Source organism: Lissotriton vulgaris, chromosome 10 (genome assembly GCF_964263255.1).
Source record: "Lissotriton vulgaris chromosome 10, aLisVul1.2, whole genome shotgun sequence".
Taxonomy (NCBI): Eukaryota; Metazoa; Chordata; class Amphibia; order Caudata; family Salamandridae; genus Lissotriton; species Lissotriton vulgaris.
This window is the reverse complement of record NC_141698.1, coordinates 847,097,578-847,114,406: the sequence shown is the minus strand read 5'-3', so window position 1 is coordinate 847,114,406 and position 16,829 is coordinate 847,097,578. Positions and strand designations below refer to the sequence as shown.

The window sequence follows — 16,829 nt, the reverse complement described above, 5'->3', positions numbered from 1 at the left end:
GAAGTTGGGCGCGTCACTCGGCTTCATTTCTCAGCATCCAAAGTGATCCCTCAGCCATGTGGACGCGCTCTGCAGTGTGTGCTCTGCCCAGGGGTCGGATCCTGACCCAGGTAATTTTTAGAACAAAGGAGGCGGCACAATCAGGAATCGATTTTAAGCCTTATTTATTACAAGACTTCACCCCACCAACGCGTTTCGGCCTCACTCGGCCTTGCTCACGGTTGGTTAGTCCCTCTACAGTGTTTGTATTTATACTAGCCCATTACTAGCCATTTATGAGGCATTATGGGAGATGTAGTTTCAATGCATTTCAGTGACCAAATTAAATTTAAAAAAGAAAGAAAGACTTTGCATGCTTTTAAATTATAGCACTTTGGTAACAGTTAATGTTCATAATGGATTAAGAGTAAACATCAATAGAAGACAAAGGGTACTAAACCCACCATTATGAACATTAACTGTTACCAAAGTGCTATAATTTAAAAGCATGCAAAGTCTTTCTTTCTTTTTTAAATTTAATTTGGTCACTGAAATGCATTGAAACTACATCTCCCATAATGCCTCATAAATGGCTAGTAATGGGCTAGTATAAATACAAACACTGTAGAGGGACTAACCAACCGTGAGCAAGGCCGAGTGAGGCCGAAACGCGTTGGTGGGGTGAAGTCTTGTAATAAATAAGGCTTAAAATCGATTCCTGATTGTGCCGCCTCCTTTGTTCTAAAAATTACCTGGGTCAGGATCTGACCCCTGGGCAGAGCACACACTGCAGAGCGCGTCCACATGGCTGAGGGATCACTTTGGATGCTGATATATATATATATATATATATATATATATAAAAATTATATATATATATCTAAAATCATGTTTATAGTTCCTCTTTTGTATCCTACAATACCTCCAGGTTTCACATATTTTACTTTCTATTGTGTATTTTCTGACATAATAACAAGGGGTACGCTGATCTTTTACAGGGTTTTAGCTGAACATAAGAACGATTGAATAAGAAATGATATAATACTGACCTCCTCCTTCCTGTTTCCCATGATTTTAATATTTGCACAAATTATTATATAGCGAAATTTCGCACATCCCTTGCACTTTGGGATTGGTTTACTGATTGAGACATTTTATAAAGAAGCATGTATATTGTAAGATATAAACCCATTTGGGTTATATTGGTACCCAGAATGAGATTTTTTTTTTACTTGTAAACTGTTTTTTATATGAATGATTGTTACTTAATATAATTAGGTTTTAAATCGTTTATACTGCTTAGTTTGCATGTATTTTTGCTGCTATGCTTCAATGCCATAATGAGGTTTATATGAATTTTTAGACACTATTTCTTTTATTTTTTTGACTTCTACACAAGGACCAAATGTTTTTTAGTGTAGTATGTCCAGGGCTGGAGGGGGACTTAAACCCCCCCCCCCCCCCCCCCCACACAGGTTTTTAATTTTTTTTATTTCAAATAAACACACGCCCCGGGGGTTGACGGTCCCCGGTGCTGCAGAGGGGGCCGTGAGCCCCTGCATATATTGATATAAAGCCCCGGGGCTGGCAGTCCCCAGGACTTGGAGGTGGCCTTTGAGCCCCCCCACACATTTATTTTCAGAGCCCCGGGGGTGGCGGTCTCTGGGGCTGGGGGCTGTGAACCCCCCACACATTTTTTTTATAAAGCCCTGGGGGGTGGCAATTCTAACATTGCCTCCAAGATTTGGCCCACCCGGGGGCTGAATATTAACAAAGTGCGGGATCCCGCACTACATTTTTTCTTTTTATCGGCAGGATCCACGCACCCTGCGCGGAAATTGCAGATTTAAAAACAAAAATAATAATAATTTTTTGGTTTCAACCCTGCCCCCTTTGCATGTTTTGCACGTTTTCTTTCTGTTTTCTTGTGCCTCGCTTCTACCAAGGCACAAGATGGCTGCCAACACTTCCTGGTTTGGAGTGTTGACAGCCAATTAGCATACACCTCATAATCGAGAGGGTGCGCGTGATCCTCTTCGGCCGTAGATATATATATATATGTTTACTTTTGACAAAAAGGCACTTTTCTGAACCAAGGGCTACCTCTTAGCCAAATTTAGTGTAATTCCGTTCAGCAGTTCAGGCTGTAGCCGTGACTAAAGTTTCCTATGGAAAATTGCATGGGGAAAGTATGTTTTGGGACCCCCCCTTTTTCTCAGACCCCGCTTGCTGAATCACCCTGAAACTTTCAGGATAGGAGCGGACTGGAGCGCCCCACGAGTTCTGTAAATGTCGCGAAGATTTGTCGACAGACACCAAAGTTATTGGAAATAGAATGTTGCAGATTTTCCATGGAAAATAGGTCCTAACTATAACTGCCTACTGGCGACCGCCAGTAGGTAACATAAATATACATATTCTATCAAGTCTTCAAGTACCACTCACCTTGAGAAACTTGACATATACAGAAGCAGAAGAGCAAGTCGCAAATCCTAGACTTTACTGCCAGTAATTAGTATCCACTCACTGTGAAGATGGGGAAAGAGGAATGGGACAACAAGAGAGACTAACACTGCTGTGTTCTCCTCACTGGAAACCCTGCAAGGATTCTCACCAACACCTGAAAATACAAGCAACAGTTTACTACTTCTAACTCTAATGCCCTCTCTTAATCCCCAAACAGCCTCCCAACTGACCTTAATTACCTTTAATACACAGTGGTCTAGCTGCTCTCCTTAGCCTTGTTTGATAAAGTTTAAGGCCTACTTCATAATTTAGTTATTTACATTCAGTAGCTGCTGCTGACTGTGCACCTACTAGGTAGTATTGGATTAGAAGTCTATTTCTTGTTTTAAAGTCTTTCCATATCTTATTCTCTTACAGGTGCTGGAAGGGAATAAAGATGGTAAGTAAAAATATATATATATATTTATATCTACTGCTGTATATTGTTGTAGGTTGAAAGTTGACTGTTCTAAATGCGCAGCAAGCTCACTTCCTGAATATTTATCTGTATTCGAATAATGTTCTCAGAGTAGACTGTTCTAACTGTGAAGCAAATTCACTTCCAGATTATTATCCGTCTCGAATATTGTTCTCAGCGTTGACTGTTCTAACTGCGTAGCAAGCTCACTTCCAAAACATCACCTGCCTCGAATTTAGTTCTCAATTCTCTGCTCTCTCAAATTTCTCGAAAAGTCCAGTAATTACTATCTTTTAGAGGCTGCCTGACAGAGAGAAGTAACAGGCACCTCTTAGGGTAAATGCATATGACTTACTTGAAGTTCGTGTGTAATCCTTCTTCGAAATTTCAATGAAACTGCTTTCAAACTGGGAAATCACTAGATTCAGGAATAGACGAACACCAAAATACCTAGTGACAGGGTTTCAGATTATTCCTCAGGAAATGCTGCTAAACTCTTAGCAAATATAAGGAAGAGCAGCGATAACAGCTAACGCTACTCCCCTGAGGAAATTCGTCAGGAAACTCATGCGCGAAGACTAAACACTGCGTCACGCCCTGAATTGACAGGTTGAAGTGTGCAGCGTGCATAGAGCACAAGCGTTAAGAACATTACTCTTTACTTTAGAGCAAGACACTAGAGCACTCACTGGGAACTAAACAGATGGCAGCCGCCATCTTGGAATTTCGCCGTGAACTGTGATGAGCATACTTAAAACACACTTAAAAAAGCCTCTTAGAAATTATATTGTGTCTCTTGCTGAATGGTTAATTAAACAATCTCTCAATCTTTAGACCAAAGAGTGGCTGATAACAAGCAGATCTAGATCGAAATCGACCAGTCCTGACATATTCAAAATATACGCATACATATGTAATAAATATTTTTAAAATGTATGTAATTTTTTCAATTACAATTTATACTTCAAACAAAATATGTATACACATATATATAATACCGGACGCAAATCCCTGTACATTACCGAGCATTAGTTCTGGATATGCATACGCAACGCAGCTCCTGTTTGATTTTTCACATACATATTTTTCATACATATAGACAATAACAATATGAAGTTCAAGGTTACAGGTTTGTGAAGATAGTTACAAAACTTTTTTTATTAATAAATAAAACGTATATAAAAAATGTTTAATTGTCATTTCAGGAATTGCGGTACATCCGCGTAGATTGCAACTTACGGGCTCGCGTACGGGACGCAAATCTATTCGTTTTTAGAAAATTAAATTGTATATACATGTAGATTTATTTACTGTTATTTAAATGAGGAGGTACAGTTATTTGAAATTGAAATATTATAACATATAACACACTATTGTTCAAATGCCCAAAAATAAAAGGAATTGCGTCCGTTACGTGGTAGCACCCCGTAGGAGTCGCGCACCCCATGTGACACAAAGAAAGAGCTTTGTTTGGTCAAACATCCTGTCATCAATAAACTTGCTAGATCCTGTATGTAGTGTCTGGGTGATTGGAAGAGTAAATGAGTAGAGTTGAGTAAATAGTTGAGTGCAAGAGTAGTGCCTGATTAAATGGATGAGTGCATGTGTAGTGCTTAAGTGAATGCTTGAGTGTAAGAGTAGTGCCTAAGTAATTGCACGAGTGCATGGGCAGTGCCTGGGTGATTGAATACGTGCATGGGTACTGCCTGGGTGATTTGATGAGTGCATGGGTTGTCTTGCTTATTGGTTTCACCTTGCACTGTGTTAAGTTAGCATAGGCTGGTTAGAAGTTAAACGCCATTTTTCCTTTCCTGATGCATCTGCACACAACACATTTTGTTATTAATGCTTTTTGCCTAGTAAGGTATTTTGCTTTACACAAGAATAACATGATTGCTTATAATATCAGTCTTGCTTGGTAAGCTATGTCTGTACAGTGACTGCCGAGGCCTTCAAGGTTATTTCAACACATCACTTATTGTTTGGATTGATCAGCGCACAGAGTAGACATAATATGGATGCAGCTGTGGCCAACTTTGGTTTTAGGCACAAATAATAATGCACTGCACAGAGCAGGACAGACACTTTATGAATATCCGTATGCAGAGTGTTGGTGCAGGAGATGATGGGATCCATTTCCACTGAACCCAAAGGTATGGGCCCGTCCCTCTAAACCCAAAGAGACCTTCTGTAGATATAATATAATATACTAGCTAGGGAGGGTAAACCGAGGTTCTATTTAGACCTGTTTCCTTTAGCATTTTACCATGCTTTCACCCTCTGTTTTTTATGGAATAGTAACTATTCTGTTAACCTTGATCTTTATAATATGTTTGCTTGTATTCGCTAAGATACTGCATTTTAGAACACTGCATTAGAAATAAACATTTCAAACTCGCACGTGTCCTCATTGACTCCTGATTCTGGATTGATATGTTAGTATATCGAAAGAGTGTGCATGTGTTCCACATTACCTGAGGTGTTCTAAGTCCATGTTCTGGGTTGTCTAAATCATTGGGGTTTGTAAGCACCAATGAGACACTGATAGCTAGTCTGGTAGGGGATTTTGGATCCTGAGGTGAGTTTTGGCACACCCTAAATCACTGAGGTTCCAAGTCTCTATGCACAGTTCTGTATATGAGCAGAAATCCCTGCTACATGACGCCTGATCATTGGTGGTCTTATTACATGACACTTGAGTAGTACTTATATCATTCCTTAACAACCTTCACTGTTGTTTCCGGAAAACAGTGGTGTCGGACAAACCTGCCTATATTAATGTAGGTCTTTTCAAGCTTGATACTTTCAAAACGGTTTCCTTGAACTACTACCCAGCTGTGCTACGTACTTTTCATTGTAGCTTTTTCTTTCTGTGTCACTATGGCCACGGTGGACATTCCACAACATAGTCGCATTGCGGTGCGCAATCATTTGCAGACTTATAATGTCCCTTTGGATGGCATGGCTGTGATCATGGTGGTGAGTGCAGAAGTAGCTTACCCGTACAATTTTTTTTATTCGTGGGTGACCTTCCTGGCTGTGAACGCAAATACTAATGTGTTCGACACGTACACTCCCACGGCAGTACCAAATGAATATGCTCCATATAGGACACAGGAGGTTCTGATTAATGCTTGGCAGCACCGAGTTTGGTTTAATGGCATCCTATCCCACTCTTTGACGGCACTGAGGTTAGGCCCTTTGTCAATTCCGTGTGCTACCTGGCCTGTTTTGGCTGGATTTACACCACATCCTCGACATGGAGCGGTGCCGATATGCATACAGTCGCAATTAATGTAATTAGGTCGTTAGTTCAATACATTACCCGCAATCTCCCAAGCGGGCCCCAGGAGGTGCGGCGCTTCCTGCTGGACAGGGCGGAATTAAACTTAGTCCTTTAATGGTCAATGCTGTGATGGGCAAGCGCCCCCAGGATAAGGATGAATTTCCTTTCTGGCTTGCCGAAAAGTTTGACCAGCTGGAAGCAGTATTTCCTAACACGACTCCTGGTGAAAAACACAGGATTCTGACAATTAGCATCCCAAAGGACTTGACCCCAGAAATTGGTGACTGTGAGTCTTGGGGGAAGATCTTTACGGCAGTTTGTGCGAGGTGCTTTGGCACTCTGTCCATGACTGTCCTTCCTACAGTCATTAAACGTGTTCAAGATGAGCACGGACCTGAGGCAGCGGTTGAATTGGGTATGCGCCTATGCGGCTCCTTTGACGTAGTTTCCAATCTCATACTTGTGAATGTCAAGGGAGATGCGTTGAGCTTTCCGTTGTCCAATGCATTGCAGGCGGTTCCCGATGCCGACAAACCCCAACAGTTACCGAGGATTATTGTGGTGGCTTATAAGACCGTGGGCCGCAATAGCGTGGGTGTCAAGCCATTTTCCACAAAAGAGAAAAAGCAACCCCAAGGGCCGAAGTCAGAAAATGACGAACAGCCCAAGACCAAAAAACAAAAGTGGCCGAAAAAACAAAAACTGGGTAAACAACAACAAAAGAAACAGGAGTCTCGTCCTGCGTCACCAGTGCCTGCGCCTACAGAACGTATTTATGACTTGCGCGATCGCGTGGCGATAAAATCACCTGATTGTTTTCAGGTTTCTGAACAACGCTCTCCTTGTTCTTTTCAGGACTCATCGGCCTCATCGACCGGTGGTGGAGGTGGTGGCAGAGGTTGGGGTGGCCAGCAGGGAAGCGACCAGCCTCGCCCGAAAGAGGGTAAAGGCAAGCAGGACGATTCCACACCGAAGAGACCCCAGTTTCAGAAAAAGAAAGTTGCCGCTTTAACAGCGAGATATGCCACAGATAGTGAGAACGCAGCTTCGGAATCAGACATGGGCTCTGACCTTTAGGGATCCCGCAAGGCTTTTAGTCAGAAAAGCAACAGGGTGCACAGCCTAAGTGAGCGCACTGGATATAAATAAGCTATAATTAGGTGGTGCAGATGGGCGAGTGGAGAGCCCTTTGAACCACTCAAATTTAAGTAGACTAAGCTACCAAATGTAGAGATTACGGGTTTACCCAATGCACTCAAACAACAGTGAAACATATATTATGTGACATGTAAACATATAGTACAAAGAACAAAGCGACAGAAGTATCTCGGAAGCTCCAGAGGGAGAGTAGTCCGTTGGAGTCCTTTATTATGTCAAACAGCCAGCCGACACGTGTTTCATCGCTATTGCAAATCCTCAGGGCTATAATGGCTGTGTCAAAACCAGAAGGTCGTGCAGCTGGTGATAATTCTGACCCAGCTGGACCCGTGACCGTTGGTGTCGAGATGAGGAAGGATCAGGGAACTGGTCTCCAAACAGTATGAGGAGGTTGTATGCAAAATTGTCCCGTATTGAAGCAAACGTCGAAAGACTGGGTAGTCTATTGGATAGTTGGTTTATGTTATTTGTAATCAGTAGCAGTCTCAAGGGGTTTTATTGTTAAAAACGCCCCAGCTTGGAGTCGGGTACGACTTCAATATTAATCAAGAGGACGCCAGAGTCTCCGTGTATCCGAGACCGGGTTGCAGCGTGTTCTCTATCCGGGCCGTGTTCCTGTTTGGACCGTGGAGATTACCATAGTGCGAAAGGCCCTGCGTCCGCTAGGGAAGGTGACAGCGACTGATCGATATGTTGTTGTGGAGACAGCTGATACTAGAGTAGCTCCCCCTGATAGACTTTATGAAATAATCCTTTTAATTGAAGATTACATACAACAAACAATCTTGGGGGTATTTTGAGAAAATCTTACGACTACATATGACATTTTGTTAGCGGAGGCTGACTGGCCTCCGCCTTTTGTGCTCGCTGCTCCGAGAGTGGAGGAGGTGATCCTCCCTAGTTTCGCGCACACGGTCTCGAAAGAGCATGCGTTGAATTTTGCAGAAGAGTGGGCTAAGGCTCTTGCGCCGGCTTTGTACAGTACACAGTGTGGTTGGGATAAATTATCTCCACACCACGAGAATCCTTTACGGTCTATGCCACAGCCTCAACCTCAATATCCCATTCGACGAGAAGCTATGGCTTCCGTCGTGAAAATACTTGAACAATTGGAATATCCAGGTGTGATTGAAACTTGTGTGTCACCCCCTCTTTTTACTGTGACCAAGTCTGACGGTTCGTACCGTTTGGTATTGGACTACCGGCATTTGAACTCGCATTGCCGTACCTGTGCAGTACAGAATACTCACGGCTCTGCTCTTGTGGATGGTCTGGTGCGTAAACGTTTTAAAACCACAATTGACATATTCAACGTTTTTTTTGCCCACAATTTGGACGGACTGAGTTCCCAGTGGACGAGTTTTACCTGTGACGGCAAACAACGCCACTATACTCGTTTACTTATGGGCTATAAGAATAGTCCTGGCGTGTTTGCTGCCCGTATAGTCTCTCTTTTAGAGAGGATATACACTGATGCGTGTTCGTATGTGGATCACATATATCTCACAGACGACAAGCTTTGGGCGCATCTGTGTCGCGTTGACCGCATAATTTGTAACTTTGCGGACTTCGGTTACAAATTCAACTTTGCCAAGTCCCACATTGCAGAGTATACAGTGTTGTTCCTGGGCTACGAGCTCAAAAATGAAGGTAGAGGATTGGCTCCTCACTTCTTCGAGAAATGCGTACAACTGCACGCTCCTACAACTCTGAAAACATTACAGTTCTTGCTGGGATTTTTGAATTTCAGGCGTACTTATATTCCCGAATATGCTCAGCGTATCAAGCCTTTGTATGCTTTGATACAACCAACTTTTACCAAATCTTGCTGGCTGCCGGAACATTCAGCTATTTTGCAATCTTTGCAGGCTGATCTTCTAGAATCTAAATTCTTACTGACTCATGATAACCACACCAGCCTGGTCATTAGAATCTTCCCTGGGGCGGTGGGTTTCACGTACCTTACTTTTAACAAAGGAGACACAGTACCTATCGCTTACAAGTCACACTTGTACACTTCGGCTGAAATGCGGTTTTCCCCTGTGGAAAAAGTTTTGACAGCAGTGCGAATGGCGATTCTCAAGGAACGTGCACTGTCGCAGGGAAAACGCATGTTGGTTGTAACCCCGTTTCCTGCATTAGAGGCAGTGACTAAAGCCAGTGTGCCTAATTCTAAAGCTTTGCACCCTCAGTGGATACAATGGGCAGCATCATTGACGTCTCCGGATGTCACGTTTATTTTTGATGCTTCCTTACAGTCGCAGGAGTTTTTGCAGTATGAATTTGTTCATCCTGCCCCTTTGGCTATGCGGCCTTTGGAGGACTTCCATTGCATCATATACACTGATGGTTCTGCGCAGGTTGCGCATGGCTCTAAACACGCATATGTTTCCGCTTGCGCTATTGTGGTGGGTGCCATGGTGAATGATGAGTTCAAGTCCAGAGTCGTGCACTCGCAGACTTTTGGGGACTGCACCACACAATTGGCAGAGCTTCGTGCTCTGATGCTTGCATTGGAGTATGCTGATCCTAGTGTGACGACTCTTATTGTGAGTGATTCTTACTACTGTGTCCAGTCTTACAACGAAAACGGGTTCTTTTGGATTCAGAATGATTTTCGTGATTCCAAGGGTAGCACAATAAAACATAAAATGATCTGGGTCCGAGTGGCTGAGTTTAAAGGGAAGTTGCCACTCGTGTTTGTGATTCATACTCTCGGTCATCAGCGCGTGGGAGTCCACGCTGTTGGCAATTCGCTTGCCGATGAGGCAGCAAAATTAGCAGTATCGACATATTTGGTTGCAGCAGTTACACGTTCCAAAAGTAAGATTGATGATGATATCTTGCCAGCTGTTGCAGCAACTGAGAAAGGAAGAAAATATCCAAAAGGATTCCCTTCGAAGTATGCATACCACTTAAGTCCTGATAAAGTTCCTTATGTGAAAATTCCTGACGTTGGAGAGAGGTTATTACCCAACGCGGACCGCAAGACTACACTGATTAACGCAGCCCATGAAGGGGATGCGTCTGCGCATGCGGGCGTTTCGGCTACTGTAGCTCAGTTACAACAACGTTTCTGGTGGAGGGGACTGTACCAACAGACGCGTGATTATGTCCTTCAATGTGACATTTGCCAGCAGATTAAGCCTTCAACTGCCGCGCGTCCGTCCCAGACAAAGTTGTGCATTTCTAATAAACCCCTTGGGTGGGATTATTTAGATCATTGCGGTCCTTTTTCTTCTGCTACTGCGTATAAGTACATCTTAGTAGTAGTTGAGTCATGCACATGCTTTGTGTGGGTATGGCCTCACTGCAGCGCTGATTCACGGACTGTCATAAGAGACTTGCGTATCTATGTAGGGATTTTTGCCTATGGCACCTTCCATTCGGATAAGGGTCCGGCTTTCGCCTCTAAGGCCTATAAGGATGCCATGACTTTGTTGGGGGTCCAAGTCAAGTTTTCGTCTCCATACAGACCTGAGGGTAATAGTGTTGTGGAACGGATGAACCGAAATTTAAAGCAGTCTTTGATGGCTCGATTTATAGGCACTGGCAGAAACTGGCTGGCCCATCTCAGTGGCGTGCAGCGTGCTCTTAATAATCTCCCTAGAAGGTCTCTGAATGGGCGGACCCCGTACGAAATGCTCTTTGGTATCAAGATGTATGTCCCGGACCTTAATGCTCTAGACTCGGTGGCTCAAGCCGCCTCCTTTGACGTAGATGAACATTGCAATGTTTTACAGGATCTACAAAAGACAAGAGACAGTCTTGCAAAGGAACATTTGCCCTCCACCTCAGATGATGCGTTGCAGATCCCGGTAGTTGGCTGACTACCACAAGTTGGGGAACTGGTTCGTGAGAAGATCGAGAACAAGAAAGAACTTGGTCCCTCTTATCGAGCTACAGTACCAGTGCTTGGAGTGAAGGGCACAAGAACAGTCATTTTACAACCACATCCAGGTCGTAAGGAGAACAGATATATCTCCATTGACAATGTCAAGATACACAGAGTGGCCGATTCTTCTTAGTATGACACCGGCAGTCTCATGTCCTTCGATTTTGAGAAATTCTATTTTGGCCCCCGTTTCCAATACTGTGCCTGATGTTGCTCTCAAGTTGCCTGCAATTTCCAGGACTTTATTGAGTATATTGCCTGGTACTCAACATGATGAAACTAACTATACCTACCCAACTGGCTTATCGATGCCTGATTTGCAAACTCGCTTGGCTACAGAATCCAGAATTTCATTTGACACTGTTTCCCACACATCAAAAAAGACCTCGAAGATTTATGTTTTGGCAAGACTGTTTAAAAAACATTTTTTGATTCCCCCTTGGACTTATATTTGGATGGTGCTTTTTTCGATTTACCATTTTATGTCAATTGGTTTTGTGTTTTATTATTTACGTCTCATCAATGGACACTATGTCGAGGAGAGAACTAGCATTCAACATATCAATGGAACTTTGGCTCCTCATTCCTCATCGCACAAAGTGCAGAGAGACTTGGCTTTTGTTAACATCACAGCTTGGCCTGTCTTAGATGGGATTGTATGGGATGCGGTTCGATTTCAAATTCATGGGACCACTGAGGTTATAAATGTACCTAATGTGCTTAGAGTGTCTATTGGGGATGTAGTTAAACAAAATATACGTTCTGATGATTGGGATGTTCAGGACGTTGAATCATTGTTTTCTGATTTGAAATATTATGCTGCCTTTGATGCTGAAGATTCATACTTGGAGTCTGCTAATTATGGTGATTTGTATTGTTATCAACATTTTGGCAATCACTACCTGCATAAAGCTAATACCAGGAGACTCACTGTAAATTACACCCAGTGGGAACACTGTCCAGTTCCTATACAAGGCAGTTCTGCTACCTTTTTGAAAAGGTTCACTTACTTTACAGATTTTAATCAATCTAATCCTAATGCCTTTTATTTTAAAATGGCTGAAAAGTCCATTTCCAAAGTTAGACTTACCGATACTAAATTATTGTATTCGAAGTCCTTTCTAGACCAGTTGGCCGTTGGGGACTACAAGTTGTGGAAGGATACCATTGACCTTAAATCAGTTTGGGGTTCAAAAAGCTGGCAAGTGCAAGGCACTGAGGTTTTGCACCGTGCATGCCTCGTCCCAAACCACATGTTGTTTTTGAATTCTACAATTTCACAGACAATATGCTTTGGATTGGCTACTCCTAAAAGATTAAATGCTCCTTCTTCTTACGACGAAAACCTGTTCTTTTGGATTCAGAAGGATTTTCGTGATTCCACAGGTAGCACAATAAAACATAAAATTATCTGGGTCCGAGTGGCTGAGCTTAAAGGGCAGTTGCCACTCGTGTTTGTGATTCATACTCTCGGTCATCAGCGCGTGGGAGTCCACGTTGTTGGCAATTCGCTTGCCGATGAGGCAGCAAAATCAGCAGTATTGACATATTTGGTTGCAGCAGTTACACGTTCCAAAAGTAAGATTGATGATGATATCTTGGCAGCTGTTGCTGCAACTGAGAAGGGAAGAAAATATCCAAAAGGATTCCCTTCAAAGTATGCATACCACTTAAGTCCTGATAAAGTTCCTTATGTGAAAGTTCCTGACGTTGGAGAGAGGTTACGACCCAACGCGGACCGCAGGCCTACACTGATTAACGCAGCCCATGAAGGGGATGCGCCTGCGCATGCGGGCGTTTCGGCTACTGTAGCTCAATTACAACAACGTTTCTGGTGGAGGCGACTGTCCAAACAGACGTGTGATTATGTCCTTCAATGTGACATTTGCCAGCAGATTAAGCCTTCAACTGCCGCGCGTCCGCCCCAGACAAAGTTGTACATTTCTAATAAACCCCTTGGGTGGGTTTATTTAGATCATTGCGGTCCTTTTTCTTCTGATACTGCGTATAAGTATATCTTAGTAGCAGTTGAGTCATGCACACGCTTTGTGTGGGTATGGCCTCACTGCACCGTTGATTCACGGACTGTCATAAGAGACTTGCGTATCTTTGTAGGGATTTTTGCCTGTGGCACCATCCATTCGGATAAGGGTCCGGCTTTCGCCTTAGAGCCTATAAGGATGCCATGACTTTGTTGAGGTCCAAGTCAAGTTTTCGTCTCCATACAGACCTGAGGGTAATAGTGTTGTGGAACGGATGAACCGAAATTTAAAGCAGTCTTTGATGGCTCGATTTATAGGCACTGGCAGAAACTGGCTGGTCCATCAAAGTGGTGTGCAGCGTGCTCTTAATAATCTCCCTAGAAGGTCTCTGGGTGGGCGGACCCCATATGAAATGCTCTTTGGTATCAAGATGTATGTCCCGGACCTTAACGGTCTATACTCGGTGGCTCAAGCCGCCTCCTTTGACGTAGATGAACATTGCAATGTTTTACAGGATCTACAAAAGACAAGAGACAGTCTTGCAAAGGAACATTTGCCCTCCACCTCGGATGATGCGTTGCAGATCCCGGTAGTTGGCTGGCTACCACAAGTTGGGGAACTGGTTCGTGAAAAGATCGAAAACAAGAAAGAATTTGGTCCCTCTTATCGAGCTCCGGTACCAGTGCTTGGAGTGAAGGCCCGGGCACAAGAACAGTCATTTTACAACCACTTCCAGGTCGTAAGGAGAACAGATATATCTCCATTGACAATGTCAAGATACACAGAGTGGCCGATTCTTCTTGGTATGACACCGGCAGTCTCATGTCCTTCGATTTTGAGAAATTCTGTTTTGGCCCCCGTTTCCAATCCTGTGCCTGATGTTGCTCTCGAGTTGCCTGCAACTTCCAGTCCTTTATTGAGTATATTGCCTGGTACTCAACATGATGAAACTGACTATACCTACCCAACTGGCTTATCGATGCCTGATTTGCAAACTCGCTTGGCTACAGAATCCAGAATTTCATTTGACACTGTTTCCCACACATCAAAAAAGCCCTCGAAGATTTCTGTTTTGGCAAGACTGTTTAAAAAACATTTTTGATTCCCCCTTGGACTTATATTTGGATAGTGCTTTTTTCGATTTACCATTTTATGTCGATTGGTTTTGTGTTTTATTTTTTCCGTCTCATCAATGGACACTATGTCGAGGAGAGAACTAGCATTCAACATATCAGTGGAACTTTGGCTCCTCATTCCTCATCGCACAGAGAGTGCAGAGAGACTTGGCTTTTGTTAACATCACAGCTTGGCCTGTCTTAGATGGGATTGTATGGGATGCGGTTCGATTTCAAATTCATGGGACCACTGAGGTTATAAATGTACCTAATGTGCTTAGAGTGTCTATTGGGGATGTAGTTAAACAAAATATACGTTCTGATGATTGGGATGTTCAGGCCGTTGAATCATTGTTTTCTGATTTGAACTATTATGCTGCCTTTTATGCTGAAGATTTATACTTGGAGTCTGCTAATTACAGTGATTTGTATTGTTATCAACATTTTGGCAATCACTACCTGCATAAAGATAAGATAACAAGAGATACACTGTAAATTACACCCAGTGGGAACGATGTCCAGCTCCTATATAAGGCAGTTCTGCTACCTTTTTGAAAAAGTTCAATCAATCTAATCCTAATGCCTTTTTTTTTTAAATGGCTGAAAAGTCAATTTCCAAAGTTTGACTTACCGATACTAAATTATTTTATTTGAAGTCCTTTCTAGACCAGTTGGCCGTTGGGGACTACAAGTTGTGGAAGGATACCATTGACCTTAAATCAGTTTGGGGTTCAAAAAGCTGGCAAGTGCAAGGCACTGAGGCTTTGCACCGTGCATGCCTCGTCCCAAACCATATGTTGTTTTTGAATTCTACAATTTCACAGACAACATGCTTTAGATTGGCTACTCCTAAAAGATAAATGCTCCTTCTTTTCCTGATTTAGAGGAATATGCCGGTTTGGGGTAATTTTACTAAATTTTCCATGAGAGAGTTACAAACTCTATTATGGAATTCCTCCTTTAACATATCCAGTTTGGATCCCAAAGGCTGGTTGCTCTGGTACAGGAGTGCTGATTCATGCCAGCATCGTTTTCTGGGTTTAGCTCCAGGCTTTACACAAGTCAGGGTAGATCCCCGTTTTGAAAGTGGCCATTCTGTGACTACCTATTCTGTAGGCAAATTGTGTCAGAACTGGCTCAGACATTCTACCTTGGTGTCAGTTAAACTGCATTTGTCTAAACTGACTGATGATGTTGATTTGAATGATTTTATTAAAGGCCCGGCTAAAGGTAGATCCAAAAGATGGATATATGCTGTTTATAACGAAATCTGGAAAGCTTCCCAGGTTGAGACGGCTACTCACCTTAGGGCTATAGATCAAGCCAATTTAGAAAAAGTGCTAGCAGTTGTAGAAAACAGCATTAACACGCTCTCTTCTTGCATTTACACATTGGATAATATTGTGTCATCTGTTGTAGATATTGTGCAGGATGAAGTGTCTGCTTTGTATCACGGTCAGGATCAGTTACGTTCCATTATGCAATTTGCATGGACATTGCAGACCCTTAAGGCGGGAAAAGTGCTGTGGCATTACATGAATACGTCATCCTTATTTGCCCCTTTTAATTTAACTGACAAGCAACGTTTACTATCAATGAAGGATGCTTCTTTTTCCATGTTACACATTGAGAAGTTAGAGCCTTTACTGTTTTTTGTGGCAGAAGCCAATGCTGCTACATGGCTTATTCATGGTTTAATAACTCTGCCGTTTCCGTTATTTGCATTTAAAAATTGTGTGAAGTACTTTGCCATTGGCAGATATTAGCCTCTAGGAAGTTCTTATCTCCATGAAGCCTGGTCGCTTCCTTTTACATATAGATGTCTTAGGGAGGTAAGAGAAATTTATTTGAATGGTGAAGAATGCATTGAAACACCGGATTATCCTTAATGTGTCGACATATCCAATTACATGGGTCTTGCAACCAAGACGAGCCTAATTTAGCCTGTGTTTTGAAAGGTACACCCATGCTTGCAATAGTTCCCACATTCACGTTGCTGGCTAACAGGAGTTATATACTTTTGAACAATGAGGATTGTTGTGGGTTAATAAAAGGGATTGCTTATGTTGTTACAGTAGTTTGTTGCAAGAATGTAATGTATCCACCCCCGCATGGGAAACTTGATGTTTCCATCTGGCCTAAGATTCCGACCTTGAAAGTAGAGTTCAATAAGATGAGTCACATAAGAGCTCTATTGTCCCAGAAGGAAGTTGCCCTCACATCTGCTCGTGAAACATTTGTCCTTCACATGGCAAACACCCGCACAGAGGTGCATGCCTTATTAAATACTGATTTGCCCTTGCACTTCGGTGAATTAATTCATACTATTTTCAATGCATCCTCCACTTCGGGGCTGGCTCATTTTTTTAAAGTTCCTTCCAAATGATTTTCGCAGTCATTCCAGCTTTCTTCCATTCTATTTTCTCCAGCCTGTTTGGTGGATTTCCCTTGCTACTGGTTCTTGCTGCAGGCGTGCTTCTACTGTTCTGTT

At 42.8% G+C, this 16,829-nt stretch overlaps 1 protein-coding gene across 1 annotated transcript in view; it reads left to right on the top strand.

Annotated features, from left to right (window-relative positions):
* The first annotated feature begins 7,615 nt into the window (after positions 1–7,615).
* Positions 7,616–16,829, top strand: part of LOC147688881 (uncharacterized) — a 34,527-nt gene continuing 25,313 nt past the window's right edge. Inside the window, exons 1-3 of the mRNA XM_086939834.1 lie at positions 7,616–7,726; positions 9,215–9,977; positions 12,628–12,961. Coding sequence (XP_086795960.1) covers positions 7,616–7,726; positions 9,215–9,977; positions 12,628–12,961 — 1,208 coding nt within the window. The remainder of the gene's footprint in view (positions 7,727–9,214; positions 9,978–12,627; positions 12,962–16,829) is intronic.